A 22942-nucleotide genomic window follows, 5' to 3' on the forward strand; every position below is an offset into this window, starting at 1 on the left:
TAATGCCCTTACTGTCTAGAGTACCTTTTCATAGAAATGGGAATATAATTTCTTTTAAAAAAGTGTTGCTATACTTCACGGGAGAGTCCAAGTATATTATACTACTAAGTAGTTGATTCTTAGCCATGGGACTGTTGTTTGGTGAGAATCTGGAAGAATTCGGGCCAGATAAAGCCCCAACTTTCATTTATTGAGCAGTACTCAGAATGTCATTTTCATGGTAGTCTGGAAGAAAATATTAATAAAGTGATTCTAGTGGGTCTGTCACATGAATACAGATTTGAGTAACAGAAGTAGAGGAGAGTACTGAAAATGCCATTTTCCAAAGACTATGGAGAATCATAAATCAGGCACATTGGAGTCTAACAAATAATATAATTCAATAATATTTATTATAATAGAGAATAATATATAACACATAACATAAAATAAATATATTGAGTAAAACAATTATAGCAAACAATATGGTTAAATATAAAACTGAAGTTGTTTCTTGTAATAATCTCTTCTGTATGGTTAGTGGGAGGTAGAAGAGAACATTGAAATACAATGACCGGAAACTTCTTTAGTCATGAAGAATTTTCTCTTGTGGAACATTATATTTTGAAGTTGTTCCATTGTGCCCTGCTAAATAAAACATAAAATGTCAAAATTAGAAAAACATTTTCAGATAACAGATTCGTACCACTTCAGATAAAATTAATTTTTCAGTATATTTTTTTATACTCTAAATTCAGAATTACTTCAGTTAACAATATATCTGATTTTGAATGTTGTTACTTGTTAAGTCAGGGATGCTTTAGCGTCTTTATTATTCTTCACGTATGTGGTTGTAGTGGATCTTGGGCAACATAATATTCATACCAAGTGATAACCATTTGGCAAGATTATCTCTCAAAAAAAATTAAACAAGGTTTTTGTCCAAAGATAGAAAAGCTTGTTAGAGCATGGTATAACCTTGTAGTATGTTTAATGGATTTTTAAATCAAATAATTGTTTCTACGCTATCTTTTCAAAAATAATTTCATATCTAAGACATTCTATAATACTTAAGGATCATGGGAAGAAGTGAGAGTAATATCGCATGTAAGATTCTGGAATTCTTATAGGAGATAATTATGGAATCCCCCTATTATACGTACATATGTACACACATACACACATATTCATATATAATTTCATTAAAGTGTTGTTTAAAAACATTTCCCATAATCTAATATCATTATGTGCCCCAATGCTGCTCTGATATTTAAAACTTATGAAATCAGAGAATGTTATCATCCTTCCATTCATTTGAATACTAATTAAAACTTCTCTTACCTGTAGGACCTCCCTCATGAGGAACAGCAGATGACATCTTTAATTCTTTGGTATTAGCCTTTGAGGTCTTCACATCGTGGTCATCTATGGTTTCAATCATAAGAGTTGCTTTTCCAGAAGTATTTAATGTATCAGAAGATAGGTTGATGTCATAAGACTTCTGATTATCTTCACAAAATATATTATCATTTTCTCCAAATAATTCTTGACAGTTGTCAATCATGAATTGTATAATGGACAACTGTAACAACACAAGGTAAAAACAAGATCCTCTCATTTCACATTGTTTGCAAAATTGAAATCAATAAAATTTGACATCCAAAATGATGAGGAAAATAGCAGTTACTATCAGCAGATATGAACCTGCGAAATGAAGTCTGTGTCTGAAATGGAGACTCTAAGTGCTTTGTGACCTAATAAACATAGTAAAAATTTCATACATATTGCAAAGAATGAAGGAACTACTAAAGCAAAGTAATATTTCAGAGCTGATGAGCTTCCAGAATACTATGAATGAATCCATTAATGACTTCAAAGCTTTCTTTAATTGTTGATGTTCTGCTGGGGTGTGGGGAGAAGGTGGACTTTCACTGTGAACATTTGAATGGGTTGACTATCTAATTCCGAGCCCCATAATTTATGATCCCATCTTCGTTACACTTTTTGTGTGGTTTACAGGGCTTGGCTTTCCTGGAGGAAGTATGTCATTGCTTAGAATTTAAGATGACAGAAGCCAGGTGCCATTTGCAGTGTGCCCTGTGTGCTTCATGTTTGGTTCCTAGGATGAAAGCCGTAAGGTCTCTGCTTCCTGTTTGGTTGTCCTTCCTTCCTCCCTGTAGCCATGCTCCTCTGTGATGCCACTGAAGAACTGTAATCTCTCTACAACTCTCATTTCCAACTTCAATAAGTTGCATTGGTCCTTGTGTTTCTTTAAAGCAATAGAAAAATGACTGAGAGAAGAAGTTGGTGAGAAGGGGTATCTTAGTTGATACAATGCCCCCATCAGATTTGCCTATTATGTAGGGAAGTCTAAGGTATATTGATTAACAATGGAATTTGTAAGACCCGTACCTCCACAGGTGTGCCACCCTTGAGCTTTTGATCAAAGAAAGATATGAGGTACAGGGCAATTGGCAGAACACCTACTCAACTCCTGCTTCACTTCTGCCTCCAGGTTCCTGCCCTGCTTTGGTTTGTGCCATGACATTTCTCAGTATTTAACTGGTAACTGGAAGTGTATCATCAAGAGTAACCTGTCCTCCATGAGTGGCTTTTCATAAGTGTTTTATCACAGCAATAGTGGTAAATTAAGACACTTTCTAAATGGAACGAGCTTTTCCCTAGGCTATCCTATGCCATTGTGTGTGATATCACATGACTTCCTTTCTGTGGAACTTTTTTTCTGGAAACTCTTAGGTAAAATATACACTTTGCTTTCCTCTTTTTTGTTGTTGTTGTTGTTATTTTTTGTTTTTTTTGTCAATCTTTTACTTTTCAAAATGCATGTTCTTCACTGATTCTCTGTGAATTTCTTATCATGAAACTCATTAACACTCATTTTCCTATCTTTCTGCCTGCCTTCTTGTGCGGAAACATCCCACAAAAATTTAAAAATTTAATAAATTTTTAAATTATTATTAAACTGAGGGAAGAGGAGCTTTTGAGGATGGGACTTAGAGGAAGGTACTCAAGGCAATAAGGATATAAAGTAATAAATTAGTAAAATATTAATGCATATGGGTATAGTAAACTTAAGAGCTAAAGAAAACCTGAGGTCATAAGATAGCACCTAAAATATTGGAAACATACACTATTCTTTTTCATAGAAGTAGGAGTTAGTGCTAAATATTACAAAGTGCATGACATAATATACACTAGACTTTTATCATTATTCTTTACATCACATTCTGTAAATATATGCAATTATATAATTATATGCACCTATATAATTATATGCAATGTGCTTTTATATGACAAGCAGTACAGTTGGTGGGTGAATATATCTAAATTATAATAATCTCACCACTAATGCATGCTGAAAGGGACTGGGTATAGATCTCTCCTGAGAGATACATCTAGAGCATGTCTAATACAGAGATCAATGCTAGCAGCAAACCATCAAACTGAGAACAGGACCCCCTTGGGGGAAATTAGAGGAAGTATTGAAAGAGTTGAAGGAGTTTGCAACATAATTAAAACAACAATGCCAACCAACCAGAGCTTCCAGGGACTAAACCACTTCTGAAAAACTATACATGGACTGACCCAGGGTTCCAACTGCATATGTAAGAAGATAATAGCCTTGTTGTGGCACCAGTGGAAGGGGAAGCCCTTGGTCCTGCCAAGGGTGGACCAACCCAGTGCAGGGGAATATGGGGCAGCAGTCAGGCGGAATTATAGGGGAAATATCCATATGGCGGAGGAGGAGAGGAGGGAATGGGGCCTATGGACAGGAACCTGGGAAGGGGAATAACATTGAAATGTAAGAAAGGAAATATATCCAATAAATAATTAAAAAAAATACAAATCCTAAAAAAAGGGAACACAAAAGAAACACAAGTATCATGTGCTCCAAAGTATGTCTACAATAGAAAACAAATAAAACACTAGGTAATCAGGATATTTTTTTAACTTCACTGTAGTCTCCTTGAACTACCGCTATACAAGCCAGGATGTTACTGGTTAAAACATCAATATCTAAAATTAGTATCTTTAAAGAAAAAAGAGTAAAAAGGAAAGAACCAAAAAGAAATGATTCAATTACATCAAACTACATTAAAAATTCCCTTTCCCAATCCTTCCTGAAATAGAACAGTGCATCTCCCACACCAGAAGAATGCAATTCTCCTGTGTCCCCTAATATCTGTAATCTTTCTGAGGTATTCCCAAATCCTGAATTACAGTGAGTATTTTGTTCCCACAGCGAAAATCAGACCCCTTACCTTCTTTGGGAGATCCCTCCCATAAAACATCTTACAAGTCGGATTCCATAAAACATGAGGTGCTATGCGAACAGACAAGTCAAAGCTGTCTAATTGGTTCGTAGAAGCAGCTTTAATTTTTTGTAGAACACAGATGAGTTGCTTAAGCAAAACGTAGTTTGGCTTTGGCATCATCAAAAGGATACTATACAAATAAATAGGAGAATTTTACTGACGGTCCTACAAGAAATATCACTTACAAAACTCTAAATTTAAAGAAAAATCGGTGTAAATGTTTTGTAGATCAGCTCACTGGATACTCAGAATTCAAAATGAGTAAGAATATACAGTCAAAGTATTGCCTTAAGTTTTTTTCTGGAAATCACTTCTCCCTATAGAATTATGGGAAAAATTTAAATTTTCTATGAATTTCTGTGTACTACAAGTATAGCTGTTACCCACAGAACCCAGAGGAATGGATCATGATCCCTGGTATTAGAGAGAATGAAGATTGAGGCAGGCCATGTCTGTTCTGTGTATGGAAACATCCAGTGTTGTTGAACAGTGAAACATCTTTCCAGCCACCATGTGAACACATTACATATCGAATACAGTATGAATGCATGTAACACTCTCATGACACTGTAGAACATAAGGACCAAAAAGCACACTAGTGACTCTATACACTGCAATTATAAAAAGCTTCTGCTGTAGGCAAGGCAGAGATGTTGTGTTCCTGGGTAGCAATGTGAGCTCAAAGCTTCTGCTACTTAGGAAATATTTCTATGAAGTATCATACTGAAAAATGATTCAAAGAAGTCAAAGCTATTCCTTACCCAGACTTCTCTAGGTAGTTGTATTGAGAAAGACAAACTTAGTAATAGCTTCAATCAGTGACATATATTTAACATGTGAAATATTCACAATACCATGATAATAGAATGCAAATAACCCACAGGCATTACACACATATACTTATATACTTATTTTGTTTCACACAGGAAATCAAAGCAACAGTCTAGGCTGACCTGCACACAACATGTTATGTAGGCTATCTTGTAACCCATGAAAATTATAAGGTAGAAGACTCTCAAGTTGTGGGATTACAGACATGATTCAACACTCTAGGCTGAGAAATGCACGTGTTTATAAGGTGAAAATACATGTCTGAGCAAAGGAAACCTCTTGGCATGGGACATCATTCCAGTTTTCAATCTATAAACACAAGCCTTTGTACCGTAAAAAAAAGCACTGTTTTTATATTAGTGCAGTTCCCCACGTGCTTACTTTTGGATGGATGCAATTTTTCCAAGGAGTGGTCCTTCATCTGGGATGCTAAGCCAATTTTCATATAAATCACAGGAAAGTAAACTTCCTTCGATATTTTTGATAAAGTCCTTTTTTTAAATGAAAAGAAAACAAAAAAGTAATGGTCAATGTATATTGTAGAATGTACTTGAGAAATATTTTTGTTTAAAATTTAGCTGTTTAGACCTGTTATTCTCAATTTGTGTGTCATGATCTTTTGGGAGTCACATATTATATATCCTGCACATCAGATATTCCATAAATTACACATTATAATTCATAACAGTAGCAAAATTTCAGTTATCAAATAACAGCAAAATGATGTCATGTTTAGGGGGGACCACAGCATCACGAACTATATTAGTGTTACAGGATTAGGGAGGCTGACAACCACTGGTTGAGACCCTACTTCCTCAAGAGGTTTTCTACCTGTCAACTACCCAGAACCTTGGCTCAAAAGTAGAACCTACATGCAAGAACTTCTGTGTTCTTACCTAGACCTAGAATCAAAGAAGCAGATTTCTGGCTACAGTATCATTGAAATAAACCTAATCTGTTCAAACTGCCCTCCCTGGCTTGCAGTTTACTCAACCACCTGCAAGCAGAGATCTGTACTCCACTTCACAGCCTGGCGTGTGGGACATCCAGACAGGAGCCTATCACAACTGCTCTCTGTATGGCTTCACCCAGCAGCCAACTGAACCAGATAAGGACCAGATAAGGAAACCCACAGACATACATAGGATGAAGCTCAGTGACTCACAGGGAAGAGTTGGGAAAGAAACCATGGTCCTGAGACGACAGGTATTCCACAGGAAGACCAACAGAGTCAATGAAAATGGAACATTGGGGGCTATGAAGGACTGACCACCAACCCAATAGCAGATAGAAGGTGCATCATGACTTAGGGCACATGTGTGGAAAATGTGCAGCTCAGTCTCCGTGTGAATCTTCATGTAGAGTGGGGTTCCATAAAGCTGTCTGTGGAAATCATTCACCCACTGGCCTCAGTAGAATTGATGTACTAATTCTGAAGGGAGTTCATGTGCCAGGATGTGAGCATAAATCAGGGGGCCCTAACCAGCTCAGAGGAGAAGGGAAGAGACTCTGAAGAGTGATGAGGTAGGGACAGCACTCAAGATTTAGAAAGAGTAAATAAACAAATTATTAAATAATAAATAAATAAATAGAAAACAATAATCAAATTACAGTAAAAAGAAAAAAGAAAAAGAAAAATGTGCAGTAACCATTAAAAAAAATCAACAAAACTAAAAAATACCTAAGTACTCTTCGAGAAAAAAAGCAACCATCAAAAAATGGCAGCGTCTGTAAATATCTCATTCTGATTGTTTAATCTGGTGAATCTGTACTTCCTTTCATATAATATACAAGGGCACCTCTGCTTACAGGTCCACTTTGAATAGTTGTGAACTTTCTTGAGCATCCTCTTTTTTATGTCAGAAGATCTCCCAGTTTTATATCCATTCCTTTCAAAATGTAAATATTCAACTATTTCAATAAATTGTAAGCAGTAGCCTTGTTGAAGCACAGAAAAGTGTCTTTCTTCATGAGGTACCGCAATAAAGTTTCATGTTTTTTTTTTTTTTTTTTTTTTTTTTTTTTTTTTCCGGGCTGGGGATCGAACCAGGACCTTGTGCTTCCTAGGCAAGCGCTCTACCACTGAGCCAAATCCCCAACCCCCAAGTTTCATGTTTTATCAAGGACTGCAAATCACAAAATTGGAAGATTGTCTGTTTTTTGGGAACATTTAAATTGCTATGAATACACATGGACTCCTTCAGTTACTGAACTTCATATTCCTCCCCATGAGGTGCCCAGATTTCTGGCAATTAGAGCCAGATGCCCAGGTCAGGCTCTCTGGCCAAAGAGGGACAATTCAGTAATTTTACCTAATGTTATTAAGCATGTGTACTCTCAGAGCACTATCTTTTCTCTTGAGGTCTGGGCCATACCTCCACAGTCTACTGAGAGGCAAACTCAGATCATGGCTCAAATAAAAATAAAGCAATGATATTTGCTCCAGAGTTACTGCTGCTCACTGGTAAGTTAAGCATGGAAGACTATTTTGAAAAAGGTTAGGCTAATTTTTCATTATTTGAGAGTTAGGATGGCGATATTTGGCCAAAGTGAGGGTGCTGTGTTATTTATTTAGTCTTGGTAGAGATGAAAAACAATTTCATGTATGTACTGGACAGAGTGCAACATCCAACTCTCTCATAACCTATTAAAATCTGTCATGGACTAGCTCTTTTGTACTGTTGTTATTTATGAGGAATACTTTTGGTCAGTATGATTTGAGATATGTGTTTGTTAAATGTACATTTCCCACTACTTTTACTTGCCCTGCTATTACTCACATGGTACAGTCAGAGGTGACGTCAGTGGGAACATTTGTATTGCCAACCAAATTCCACCTGATATTTGAGGAAGTTAACTTCTAACAGATGATGTTCACCTGTGACTTTGTGATGAATCTTTGAGATTCTCAGACTTTTACCTACCTTTCCTCTTATCAAGAGGTCATGTGTCTATCGTTCAAGGAAACTGTCATCATCACATAATCTCAAGGACAGAAACCAGAGGGATGCTGAATGTTGGTGATGCAAAAACATTCCTTACCTTTACGACAGAAGCGACAGTGAGCACGGATTCCTCTTTCAAGTTAATATGTTTTCCGGTGTTAACCTTTTCCTTAAGGGACCAGTGTGATTTTTCCGATTGCATTCTGAATAGGTCATCAGAACATTGTCCTTTTTCCGCAATTAAGGACAACATATCCTGTGTAGGATAAGGATAATCGTGTATTATTAGGGATCCACACACCTGAAGCACAATATGTCTTTTATTGTGAACCTGAGCAAAGGCAATTTTGGAATGCCGAGCTACAACTTTGAAGAATGAAGGAGACTTTGAACTTTTTTGTTTTAGCCTCCAAATATATTTTCTTCCCTAATCCGTTTTCCCCAACTTGAGGCATGAGTGTTTTGTTGGACTCAGATAATCCTCAGCACTGAATCACACTTCTGTTCCAAAGCATTTTGGTGAATGGTCCTCTCTCATGTTTCTTTTCTAATATGAATATCTTCCTAAAGCATGCCATTCTAAGTTACCATTGGAATATTTCTCTTTCAGAGATCACATCACTATTTTACTTCCTGTTTCTCCTGGCCTCTCTTATAAATCAGAACATCCTAAACTTTTGAGACTTTTATTCCCTTCTTGTGTGACTTCTTTTTTCCAGCTATCTATGCCTAAAGCTGCTGTCCCACTTAAAAACCCAGGTAAATTTCAGTTATTCTTCCCTTGTTTTACAATGTAAATATGATGACCATAAATATATTTAGTCCCTATTTTCAATTGGTTACATGTCTATAATCATTGTTAACAGAAAATTCTGCTGAAACTTGCTCACACACAGCATAAATTCCTGGCAGAGACATAGGGCTAAAATAGATGCTGGATAGCAAATGAAAATAGTAGCTGGAAATCTAGTAGCTTACTTAAAACAGACTAAATCATATTATGTGGAATTTACATATAGTCCATTAGGATAAAAAGATTAGTATATAGCAAAGAACAATGTGAATATTTCATTCATTGATAATATCAAATAAAGGTCTACAGATATTTTTAATTATAATATTGAGCAACCTCGGGCAATGATTTTAAGGTAGAGTCTAGAGTAATATGGAGGCATAATGCAGTAGAAATAATTGATAGTTGGGAATCAGCGGGGCACCTCCATAGATCCATTTCGTTCAACAAGCTTGTTAATTTGGGTCTTTGCTGAAATCAGTGCAGAGCATAGGAATACAAGTTCTTTTCTTTGTTTTTTCATTTTTATTTAAATGATATGACTGAAAAATCATTGGTATGTATTTCTATTTTCATGAATAGCTTATCTATACATTCATTCAGTTGATGCAATAATTTACTTAAAACAAAGCTTCCCAGATTATGTGAAATAGGAGAGCTGTAAAAATCCAAAATGAAACTCACAAGTATCACAGCAGGCACATTAACGTCTTGGAGAATATTGGGGGAACAATTCCCCAATTCTTTTTTGGTTTCTGGTGTTGGTGACTTTTGAATAGGTTCTGGTTGAGTCGTGTACTCATTTCCTTCACCTTTCTCTGAGGCTACGAAAGAAGGGAAATCATTTGCTGTAATTGAAGTCACTTAGCCCTTGAATGCCCTTTTCATTTTATAGCCTGCATATCTTGTACATCAACACAAATATGCAGAAAATAACTAATCAGTATCATAACATTTAATAATAAGATTGCTTTATAAGGCACTGGATATATAGCTGCATATGGGCCAAATTTCTGGTATACAAATTTAAGTCTTCTGTTTGCCTTGAAAGCTATGCATATAGGTATTAGAATAAAGCATTAATATATTACCAATTTTTGACCCCCATGTGTGACTTTTTTGACTGAACAGCCATGGACAACTGTAAACTAACAGTAAAATAACTTGCCTGATTTAATTTCTATTACAGCCCTTCAGTGTCCTGTCCTGAACTCAAATCTGACATCATTCAGTCTATGTTGCCAATATGGGTATATTATGCTATACTCTAGGGTTTGCATATGAGAAAAGCATGGTGGCACATTCCTTTGTTCCAAGATTATTCCAAGAATCAGAGCCTAGGGGATCTTTGTGAGTGTGAGATCAGCCAGGTCTACAAGGTAAGTTTGAGGACACCCAAAGCTTTTACATAGAGAAACCCAATTTGGAATTGAATTGCTCTCCTACTATGAGAATCTATGTTAATAATCTATCACTGTAAGTATCATTTCTTTACATATCCTTAGTTACTAATCTCATTTCTGGTATTAACCTGTAAGATAAACTCAGGACAAGTGACAAACGTACCAAACTTTGGAGGCAAATTTGAACACTAAGGTAATACATGCCCAGGTGAAGTTTGCCTTAATGTGACTTAGTAAATTCTTCATTGCTGTTTGTTGTAGTTCATGTTTTCTGTGCTTAAAGATTCTAAGTTTTAGTTATGGCAGTAGAACAACTATACACACCTAGAATGCCCTCATATGGAATTGGAGCAGCTGCACCACTTCTCGGCAGTTCCTCAAAATCAGGGGTGCATGGCCTCTCACTGGGGCAGCTGCTGAGTCCATGTTCCGTTTCCTCCACGATCCCATTGTTAGATGGTGTATTCTGGGAACATGGGTACTTCAGTCCGGGAGGATGGTATAGTGATGTTTCATACCAAACTGCCACAATGTCCTCTCCAAACAATTCTGGAGAATTGTCGATCATAAATGATACCAGAGAAATCTGTGACAAATGGAGCAAACAGAGAGGGTCTTTGTCATTTTGCATGGTTACAAATCACATTTTATTTATGATTCTTTGTGGTTAAAAGTAGGCAACATCAAACTCAATAGAGAGAAACTTGAAGCAATCCCAGGAAAATCAGGTACTAGACAAGGGTGCCCATTCTCTCCCTAGTTATTCAATATAGTACTTGAAGTCCTAGCCAGAGCAATCAGACAACCAAAGGAGGTCAAAGGGACACAAATTGGAAAGAAGTCAAAATATCACCATTTGCAGATGATATGCTAGTATACTTAAGTGACACCCAAAAGTTCCCTGAGAGTTATGATAAATAACTTTAGCAAAGTGGCTGGGTATAAAATTAACTCAAATTTTTGGAGTAGAAGCCTTCTTCTACTCCAAAAATAAACAGGCTGAGAAAGAAATCAGGGAAATGACACCCTTCAATATAGTCACAAATAACATCATATACCTCAGAGTGAGTCTAAACAATCAAGTGAAAGATCTGTATGACAATATACTCAAGGTTCTGAAGAAAGAAAATGAAGTAGATCTATGAAGATGGAAAGATCTCCCATAACCTTGGATTGGCCAGACTAATATAGTAAAAATGAGCATTTTGTCAAAAGCAATCTACAGGTTCAATGCAATTCCGATCAAAATTCTAACTCATTTCTTCACAGAGTTAGAAAGAACAATTTGCAAATTCATTTGGAATAATGAAAAACTCAGGTTAATGAAAACTATCCTCAACAATAAAGAACTCTGGGGGAATCACCATCCCAAACCTCAAACTATTTTACAAAGCAATAGTGATAAAAATGCATGGTATTGGTAAAAAGACAGGCAGGTAGATCAATGGAATAGAATTTAAGGCCCAGAAATAAACCCATACAACCTATGGTCACCTGATATTTGCAAAGGAGCCAAAACCACCCTCTGGAAAAAAAAGATAGCATTTTCAGCAAATGTTGCTGGTTCAACTGGAGGTCAGCATGTAGAAGAATGCAGATCGATCCATTCTTATCACCCTGTACAAAGCTTAAGTCCAAGTGGATCAAGGACATCCACATCAAAAAAGATACACTCACACTAATAGATGAAACAGTGGGTAAGAGTCTCGAACACATGAACACTGAGGAGAACACCAATGGCTTAGGTTCTAAGATCAAGAATGGACAAATGGGACCTCATAAAACTGCAAAATTTTCATTAAGGTAAAGGACACTGTCATTAGGACAAATGGCAAGCAACAGGTTGAGAAAAGATCTTTATTAATCCTACATCTGATAGAGGGCTAATATCCAATATATACAAGAACTCAGGAAGTTAGACTCCAGAGTAAAATAACTCTACTAAAAAAAAATGGGTACAGAGCTAGAGAAAGAATTCTCAGCTAAAGAATATCGAATCCTGAGAAGCACCTAAAGAAATGCTCAACATTCATAGTCATCAGGGAAAGCAAATCAAAACAACCCTGTGATTCCACCTCACCCCAGTCAGAATGGCTAAGATAAAAAACTCAGGCGACAACAGATTCTGCCAAGGATGTGGGGCAAGAGGAATACTCTTCCATTGCTGGTACAGCAATTCTGAAATCAGTCTCGAGGTTCCTCTGATAATTGGATATTCCACTACCTGAGCACCCAGGTATGCCACTCCTGGGCATATACCCAAAAGATGCCCCAACAGATAACAAAGACACGTGCTACACTATGTTCATAGCAGCCTTATTTATAATAGCCAGAAACTGGAAAGGACCAGATGCTTTCAACAGAGGAATGGATTCAGAAAATGTGGTACATCTACACAATGGAGTAGTAAACAGCTATCAAAAAAATGACTTCATGAAATTCATAGGCAAATGGATGGAAATAAAAAAAATGTCATCCTGAGTGAGGTAACCCAATCACAAAAAACACACACATAGTATCCATTCACAGATAAGTGGATATTAGCCCAAAACTCGAATTGCCCAACATAGAATTCATAGACCACATGAAACTCAAGGAGGATGACGAACGTGCAAATGTTTCAGATATTCCTAAAAGGGGGAATAAAAATATTGATAGGAGCATATATAGAGGCAAAGTTTGGAGCAGAGACTGGAGGAATGACCATTCAGAGCCTGTCCCTCCTATCAGCCCATATATATATACATCCAGCAAATCTAGACAAAATTCATTAAGCCAAGTAGTGCCTGGTGACACAAGTGTGATGTAGCTGTCTCCTGAGATGCCCAGCTAGAGCACGACAAATACAAAGGTGAACGCTGACAGCAAACCATTGAACTGAGAACAGCGTTCACATTTGTGGAGTCAGAGAAAGGTTTAAAGGGCCTGAAGAGGCTTGCAACCCTATAGGAACAAGAATACCAACCAACCAAAGCTCCCAGGGACTAAACCACTACCCAAAGAGTACACATGGACAGCCACATGGCTCCAGCTGCATATGTAGCAGAGGATGGCCTTGTTGGCCACAAAAGAGAAGAAGCCCTTAGTCCTGCCAAGGCTGGACCCCTCCAATATAGGCAATTGTCAGGGCCAGGAGTTGAGTAGGGCATGGTTTGGGAGGAGGGGATACTTTACAGTAGGGGGAGGGTGATGGGATATGGAGCTTAAGGACAGCAAACCTTGAAAGGGAATAACATTTGAAATGTAAATAAGAAATATCCAATAAAACATTATTATTAAAAGAAAAAAGAAAAAATTCTGAAAGATCATCACTGGTTATAAAATTAAGGGGAAAATTTTTGTTAGATTTTGAGTTCAGATGATCAAGTGTTATCATCACAGTGCAATACTATATGAGAGAATGATTTCCAGTTTTAAAACTGCGATGACCAGCATGTGTTATATACTTTCCACTTCATTAATTTTGGTTGCCTTGACACAATCATGGTTGTACATATTTATAAGGATGCTATGGTAAGGTACAACTAAAGAGAGAATATGACCGCTGAATGTGGTCACCATTCTACTGCACGTTCCCATGGGCTGACTAAAAAGTACCAGACAGGCAAAGCCATCTGAGCAGTAACATTCACATGTCTCTGATGGATGCAAAGGTAACAGCTTAATACTCAGGGTGATTGTGTTGGAAGGTATTAGAACTGATGCCTATTTTGCAGAAACTGGATAATTATGGATCTCCAATGGCAGGTTCTTTGGAACCCTCTTTTTCCCTTCTGATATTTGATCCTACACAATACATGGAATATTTTTTTCTCAGTTAGGTTTTACTACAATATACTCCTTACAGGTTTAAGAAAGTCGATTAATTTATAATGACTCAGAAACTCAAATATTAACAGTCAAAATAACCATTTGTTCCCATTAGTGTTAAGTTTTGGTATTGTAGTATTTGAAAGGCAGTTACCATGGAAAAGTGTACTCGATAATTTCTCTAAAGCAATCATCACCAGCATCAAGAGGCCAAAGGTCTATTTAAAAATATTAAGCAGGAGTCATAATAATCATATCTGATAAAACAATCCAAATTATATAGCCTTTATTTGGTTGAGGACACCCGCTTCTACACTGATTACATCAGAATTCAGTCTTCATTGCTAAACCCAGTAACCAGAATTTATTTCTTTTATCATTTCACAGAATTTTCTTCTTGACATTTTAGTCTAAGAATATTCTAAATCATAATTGACAAAACACTGTCACGAGCTCAAATAACAATTTACATGTTGCTAATTTAAAATGCACCAATGGTTCTTACTCTCCAGAAAAACAGCAAAGGTGTATGTATTTTACAAAATGAACCAAAACCAAAACGAAAACCAAACAATCAACACTAATAAAATAGCCCATACTCTCAGGACAACCCTGTTTTCCTGTCTCATTATTAAGGCTTATCAAACTAGTCATTGAGGTCTTATCTAATTACCTTTTTGGCGATATCATTTGTCAATATGTTATTTCTGTAGCTAGGAAGCCATAAAATACATGGGGCTGTCTCAAGAGACAGACGGAATGATGACATATTATTAACAGAAGACTTTGTTTCTATTTGATGTAGTATTCTAAACAGTTGTCTGAGAAGATCAGCATTAGGTTTTGGAAGTTTTTCTAGAAGACTGAACAAAAAAAAAAGCAGTTATTATAAAACAAGTTTACTCGATTTGTAAATATGAAGAAAGGGGACAGAGTACCTGTATCTTATGAATGGGCATGTGTGAATAAAATGAAAACGTATATTCAAAATATTGCTTGAAATGTTTCCGCAGTTTCGGGGAAAATGACAAATTTAACTGGAATACAAATCTGAGATCAGAAGCATAGTCCACTGTGCCTCCCCTGTCACATTTCTGTTTGAAAATGTCTTCCAAGTGTGTAAACAATTGTAATCTTTTCCTGTCACTCAGTATTTTTAGTGAATATTTCTGTGATGTATAATCTCTAATGTGTGCAAGTAAATATTACTTCTATTTTGTTGATGTTGTTCATGTAAGTTGGCAACCATTACCTCTTCACTGCTGCTAATTTCTCTTTGTCATTCACCTTCTCGGGTACAGCAAGCCACTGGTCATATAATTTGGAAGTCAGTAAACTTCCTTTGATAGATTGAAGAAACTCCTTAGGAGAGAGAGAAAAAGGTATTTTGTAGAAAATTAAATTATGGAGATTATTCACAATGTATTCTACTCTAATGTTTAAGTTAGTTCTAACTTTCTTTACAGCTCCCAAACTTCGCCCTAGTTAGAATGTTGAGTGATATGTAAGTCCAGTAAGTTTTGTCCATCAACACTGGAAAACTAGGAGCAGATTTTCAGATGGGCTTGGATTACAGAAAAATCTCTTCTTAGCTCAACGTGCTTTTAGTGGACAACTGAGCACACAGAGGAGATCAATACATCAGATCATAAAGTATATTTTTATTAATCATACCATTTATTTACATCTCAAATGGTGACACACTTCCAGGTTACCCCTCCACAAATCCCCTATCCAACATCTGCTCTCCCCAAATGACAGAAATATAAAATTCTGGTAACTAAACAAAAACAACCATAGTAAGTTATTACCTCATTTCCGAGGTGCAGAAATCATGTTTATTACTGGATGCATGGGATCACATGAGGTCATAGCTCTTACAAAAGTTTCTATCATGATTTCACCAAACACGCATGATTCCCAAATCTGTTCTGAATATTTAAGCTAATATTTATAGATAATGTAGCCCTTACTCATATATCAAAGAATGCTATGGATGAAGAGTATTACAGAAAACCACAGCTATTCAAGGTACAGAGAAGAAAATATCTTTTGGCGCCAAGCCCCACTGTATACATACTACATACTAACTCCTGAACCTTGGGCTCCAAACATGGTTCAAAGAGTCAAAGAGTATGCATCAGAAAATCAAGAAATGTTTGGGAGACTTCACTTTTGATAGTCAAACAGTACAGTACGTGTGTCAAAACAATTTCTGAATATAACATCATACATATTAATAACACTAACTGGGAATGAGTAAATATTGTGAAGATAAATTACTAGATGAAGAATTCCATGCACATAAATACTACAAAATGTCAGAAAATTAGTGTCTCCTAAAGGGAACGCCCTAATTTGTAAGCAAATCACAGTTGGTTTGCTCAGAAGTAGTCCATGTACTTCCAAGTCCATAGACTTATCAGGTGGTTTTCACATATTTATGTACTCCTTTTTAGCCGTATAATAATAAAGGCAAAGGAAAATGGGCCATGTATTTTAGCAAAAGTCAGAGATCGACATGGAAAATAACTTAGAGCAAGGTAAAGGAAGGAGTGAAACGACGTAATTGAATGCTAATTTTAAATAAAGAGAAAATATCATCTTCTGGTGCTGAAGGTATAGCAGAGTGATTACGTATACCTATTTCACATCCATGAGGATCTGCATTCGATACCATTATTTCTTGTATAAGGTCAAGCAGGGCATGAGAGCCTACTTGGTATGTGTAGCAAAGAGATACATGAGGGAATCCCATATTGTACATTGAGGAATGACAAAGCATGAAGAATACTGGTAGTCAAATGCATCTGACTATGCATGCATACCAGGTGACACTTGTATTCATGTATAAAGTGAGCCTCCACGTCCCCCATGAAAAAATTCAAATGAAAGAAATTAGTTACATTACTGCTCATTCTGACCAGATTTTGGGTTGAATCCCTCTTCCTTATGTTTTGAAGAGCAGAAGAACGTTTGAGCTTACCAGATTTCTCTCATATGTACCTAAGGTCACTCGAGGAATGCGTGATGAATGAAACCACTCATGTAGACTCAGAGATATCATGAGCTTGGATGATAAAGGACTTTCCATACCTTTAAGATCCAGGCTACCACATGCACCGGTTGCTGATATATATCCACATTTTCCCCATTGTCCAACCTCTCCTTTATAGTTTTGCATAATGATCCATTGGGAGTTATTAAAAATATATCGTCTGTTGTAGGTCCTTTATCTTTTATTCTGGACAGCATGTCCTGAGAGAAAGAAAGGGGAATGAATACCTGTCAGACATCATGCAGCACAGAGCACTATTGGCTCCTTGAGAACCAGAGAAATGGTGGGCACAGATGCAGTGCAACTGCTAGCATGGACACGCAGGATCTTGAACAGGATTTTTTGTTTGTTTATTTGTTTGTTTGCTTTTTTTTGCCTCAATCTCTTGTTGTACACATCCCACCTTAATATTAAACTTGAAAGATCTTCAACACTTACTTTTTAATTAGATTTTCCTTAGGAAATTCCCAAAAGGAATCATGTGAGACCTACCAGAATTATGGTGGGCAGTTTGCCATCCTGACAAATGGAGCTCAAATCTTGCCCAAAAAGTTTTCCTCTCTTATCATCTCTTGGGTCACTGCATTCTTGGTCATGGTGGGGCACACAGCCCCCATGGAAACATGATGTCATACAAGATTTTCTACGTCTTTCCTTTGCATCTAAGGAGGAGATGACATCATCATTACCTGGAATAGTGTAGTTAATACTGCCCCTTTAGAAAAACAAATCCCAATTGCATAATGTCCCAGTTGGAATGGGTTAGTCATGCTGTAGTGTCTATATATTTTTCTTCCCTATACTCTATACTGTTATTCATCTTAGAGATGTCTCTAAGACATGATCCAGTGGGAATTCTCACAAGATGCTGTCTATGTTGCACTGCATCATAAGATACTTGGTACCTAATTGCACAAGTTCCCTGAACTATGTTCAGGTAGTGGCTTTAGTAGTCATATTCGTTTTCATAGTCACCCTCAATTTTATTCACATCAATCTGTTTTCTATTCTCTTCAAATGTCATAGTGAAGATCTTCCCATTAGTAGTTTTCTTGTTAAGCTCTGAGAAGAACCACTGTTAAATTTTTCTCCAAAGACCATACATGGACTGACCCTGGGCTCCAACCGCATAGGTAGCAATGAATATCCTAGTAAGAGCATCAGTGGAGGGGGAAGCCCTTGGTTCTGCCAAGACTGAACCCCAGTAAATGTGATTGTTGTGGGTAGTGCGGTAATGGGGGAGGATGGGGAGGGGAACACTCATATAGAAGGGGAGCGGTTAGGGGGATGTTGGCCCAGAAACCGGGAAAGGGAATAACAATCGAAATGTAAATAATAATACAAAAGTTAATAAAGATGGAGAAAAAAATTAATTTATCTCATCAGCACTTTGTCCCTTTAATGAGACCATATCCATGACTATCTTGTCAAATTCTGCATCCTGGTTCCAGTAGTGTAAGTTAAAATATGAGATCAAAGTTTCTTTTTCTCTTCTCAGACTTCTTTAGGAAAATCAGACCATTATGAAATCTTACATATGTTACTTTAAAAAAAAAGTATTAAAACTAAAGAAAGGAATCTTGTAACAAAGTATAAAATATTCTTTCTCCAGGTAACATAGTGGTTAAAACAAAAAATTCAGGCCTGAAAACACAAGTAACACCATACAGACTGAACGAGATGAATGAGTTGGTGTGTATATACATGTTTTCACGTCCACATGTATTCTAGCATGGGTGTGTGTCTGCACATATATACATACAAACAATGTTTTTAGAAAAAAAAACGAACTTAAAAACAATAGAGGCATATGCAAGAGTAAAGGGAAAATAATGAAATTTTTTTCATTATTTGAAAAAGATCCCAGAACTTAAGTATTAGTTCTGTTTGAAATCCAGATGCAGATGTAAAAGACATAAAAGTATGTGTGCTTTCATGGAACTGAAATGAGATTAGAGTCTCAACTAGGAGACTAAGGTTACTTATACTCTAGTTGGAAACAGATTATTTTCAATTCTGTACATATGACTTTTCTGTGTCTCTTGTAATTCAATAGTTTAAATGCACTCTTTAGGTACTTTTCTGCTTTGGTCATGAAACACATGAAATCTTATTCTAGTGGAACAAAAGATGTATGCACACATTTATGTCCATATTGTGCCTTAGCATACCAGCTTATTTTGACTATCTCTTTGGAACAAATGGAATTTTTTCCCTATAACCTTGATACCAGAATATAGAAATGTCAAACTTGACCTAGGACATATTGTTTTGTTTATGGTATGTTTTCTACAGTGCCCCTCCCATGAAAGAAATGACAACATGCATTGATATTTCATGTGAAATTGAAGTGGGAACCGCGATGGTGATGAAGGAAGGTGGAGGACTCACCTTGCTGCTGGCTTCCAGCTGAGTCTCTGGGCTTTAATATGAACTGCCCTCCTGTATCCCAGCTTTGGTTTTCCATAAACAGCCCAGGCAATGGGGGGAAAGCCGTGAAAATTTTTGAGTTCGATTTACTGAGGTTATTTTGAACGTTGGTCAATATAATGTCATGTGGATACTCGTGGCCTATGAGAAGAAAATAAGGTGAGTTGAAACTGATAATAACGAGTGTAAGCAACCCTTCCAATGGCATTAGGCAATCAATGCTCTATTTCAGGAGTCACTCCTCTTCTGGACAATAGAGACTGTGCATCCTAAGCATAGGGAGAGTGACAGGGATATTGTTACAAAGTAAGTTTGTGTACGCTGACAACTCTGAAATCGAGGAGAAAAATATCTATTTATCATTTCATTTAGATAATAGAGCGCTTTGTATGGTAGAGTTATGCTGTTTTCTACTCTGACTATACTAAGATCTACCTGTTGGAGTCTTGATATCAATAAGATCTTTACATCATAAGAAACTTACTTTATTTGACAAGATGTATATCAATCAATTTTACTATTTCTCACAACAATGTACATATACATACACACATAATATATATTCCTATTTCTCACAATACACATATACATACATACACACATACACAAACACATACACACACACACACTCACACATATATGTATCTTCATATGGTTTGAAGACTAGTACTGTATAAGTAATTCTATTAGCTATGTTAAGCACTTTTCTGTCCATATTTTTACTCTCTTGATGATGGCCACGATGATAAAGAGTCTGTTTCCGTTCATAATATGAGGCCATGTATGTTGAAATCAGTGAAATGTAATGGCCTCTGCTCACTTCAGTCACTGTTCTACTTGACAATGGTCAGGTTGATGCTGCATGCTATAAAAAACACATGAAGCTTTTTGGACCCTCAATAGTTCCTTCTTAGTACTGTATTTGGGGGCATGGACCTGAGAGAATGTGTCCTAGTGGTGAATCAGGATGAAGTTGTATGCAATAGACAATTTTCCAAGATATTTTATTATCTGTGGGTTAAGAAGAGTCACCAGAGGCAAGTATCCAATCACAAAACTGGATGAAACCAAACATATATCTCCATAAAGGCATATGAACAACCATTGAAGTAAACTCTTCCCTATCTGCTGGACCTAGAAAGGGCACAAAAACACATTCAAAGAACAATTCAGTGTCTTTAAGGAAACTGAGATCACAAAACTGTGTGTGTGTGTGTGTGTGTGTGTGTGTGTGTATGCGTATTTTTCACAAGCAATAAGACTAATTCCTTTCTCACAACACCATTTTTAGATCGTTTGGACAATACAAAATAGGAATTAAATCCAGGTGCTTAAGGTGCTCTCCCTGTTTTATGTTATTTACTCTCTACCGAAATATTAGAGCATATCTGCTGTGTTGTGGATATGGTTTCCTAGGAAGTATGAAACCTTGGTTTTGTCCATTTCTTTCTTTTTCTTTTTTTTTTTTTTTTTTTTTTTTTCCGGAGCTGGGACCAGAAAGGGCCTATGAAGCGCTCTACCACTGAGCTAAATCCCCAATGGATTTGTCCATTTTCTGATGTATCATCAATATGATTAAAGGCTTGGTTTGCCTTTTCTTCTGACACAGATGCAATGTCAGTGCTAAAGTCAGAGCAAAATGTACAGCAACATTGAAATGAAAGGCCTCCAGATCCCTCCAATTGATCAATATGGGAAAATCTAGACATGACTGATACATACTTGCGGATGGACTGTGGGTTGAAATACACATTCAAAATGGTGTTCAGAAATGAAACGGGAAAGTTAAGTTCCTGAGATTTTCTGAAGCCTCATGATGTACAAAGCTCTTCCAAATGTCAGAATTAAAATGTTATCAAGGTGATACATTTCACTCAGTGAATTTACTGTACAATGTGCCACTCAGCATTTGTCTTTTCACTGACTTGAGTAGTGCTCTCGGGTCCACCTTATACAAAGTGAAAAGCCCGGATGATGCTGGCACACATCTGTGTTTTCCGTGTTCATTTACTTAGGACAGTGAGAGTGGAGCGTTGCTTACCAGCCTGGACTAAGTAGCAATACATTGTTGCATAAAGGGAAATAAAGTCTAGTGTGTGGGCTGTGTTTTCACTGCTTATTATCTAGTGTACTAAAACACTGAAAATAAATATTGAAGAAAAATAACAGGAGTCCAATCTCAGATTCCTTAAAATAAACAGGAATATCTCCAGAGATTCTTTCATGATACATGAGAGCATTTTGAATAACAATGTTCTCTTATCTCCAAAGATATTGTCACTGTCATTTCTCTGAATGTCATTTTATGCATTAGAACTTCACCTTTTCTTTAGCTTTTAAAAGATCACATTTGGAAATATACTTGATTATCTCAGAATTTTAAATCGTATTCAAATGGAAATGATCATTTTATTACTATTATTTACTTAGCAATAACTTAGTGAGAAATAAAAAAAAGGCAGCAGAAAAAGTAGCAGGTCAGTCAGGAAATCTCCAACATCCTGAATACAATCTGTCATTCAGTGGGGGTGGCTGGTCATAGGGAGATGGGAAATGTAGATTTCACATGGATTCAGAGATTTGTCTACATTCACCATTTTCATTACGAAACAGAATCACAGTTTGGAATAAGCAGAATACTTTTAAAGTTGCCAAATTTCTTACTGCTTATGAGAAATCTTCACAGACACAGACACAGACACACACACACACACACACACACACACACGTATTGTGAACGCAGTTTCCTTACAAACACTGATTTGTTCTTTGAATGTGTTTGTTTTAAGTTTAGACTCGTTCTTGTTTGTAGCTGTTTTGCTCCAATGTATATCATGTACAATATTGAACCTGATTCTTGTGCAGGTCAGATTAGGTATGTGATCCCTGGACTCTGGAGTGACGGAATGCAAGGAGCTACCACATGGATACTGGGAATTAAGGAGATATTTCTTTGGCTAGTAGCATTTTCTGTAATGATTACCAATCTATTTTTTTTTCAGTTATTTTTTTTCAGAAACAATATATCAAGAAAATCGTTTTTCTTTATTCAAAAATTATGTTTCTCAAGTGAAAAGCACAGATGTTTCAGTTATTTTTTGTCAGATCTCTGTATCTTTCATCGTGAGATGTTTTCATGTGCTTGAAGGCTATGTGCTTGAAGGCTATGTTAAAGTTATTAATTAGGAATTTAATGAAAGAAATATTTAGTTATTTTGTTTTAGTGTGTATTCAAATTTAAGAATAAATGATGAAGCCCTGCCCTCAGCAGCTCTCTGCTCCCAGGCCCCCTGGAGGGGAGTTCTCGCCGCCTGGTCGGGCGGGCACTCCTGAGGCAGCAGAGCAGAGGAGACCAC

The 22942-nt window shown here is 36.6% G+C and overlaps 1 protein-coding gene across 1 annotated transcript in view; it reads right to left on the reverse strand.

Moving 5' to 3' along the window:
- Nucleotides 1-373: 373 nt before the first annotated feature.
- LOC116895496 (rho GTPase-activating protein 20-like) overlaps nucleotides 374-22942 on the reverse strand; it is a 193484-nt gene continuing 170915 nt past the window's right edge. The window contains exons 8-19 of the mRNA XM_032896751.1: nucleotides 19548-19727; nucleotides 17649-17818; nucleotides 17195-17356; nucleotides 15351-15460; nucleotides 14772-14961; nucleotides 10613-10874; nucleotides 9570-9709; nucleotides 8190-8348; nucleotides 5529-5638; nucleotides 4263-4446; nucleotides 1321-1561; nucleotides 374-627 (exon numbers count right to left, since the gene is read on the reverse strand). Of these exons, the coding sequence (XP_032752642.1) occupies nucleotides 566-627; nucleotides 1321-1561; nucleotides 4263-4446; nucleotides 5529-5638; nucleotides 8190-8348; nucleotides 9570-9709; nucleotides 10613-10874; nucleotides 14772-14961; nucleotides 15351-15460; nucleotides 17195-17356; nucleotides 17649-17818; nucleotides 19548-19727 (1970 nt within the window). The 3' untranslated portion in view covers nucleotides 374-565. The remainder of the gene's footprint in view (nucleotides 628-1320; nucleotides 1562-4262; nucleotides 4447-5528; nucleotides 5639-8189; nucleotides 8349-9569; nucleotides 9710-10612; nucleotides 10875-14771; nucleotides 14962-15350; nucleotides 15461-17194; nucleotides 17357-17648; nucleotides 17819-19547; nucleotides 19728-22942) is intronic.

Source organism: Rattus rattus, chromosome 3 (assembly GCF_011064425.1).
Source record: "Rattus rattus isolate New Zealand chromosome 3, Rrattus_CSIRO_v1, whole genome shotgun sequence".
NCBI lineage: Eukaryota > Metazoa > Chordata > Mammalia > Rodentia > Muridae > Rattus > Rattus rattus.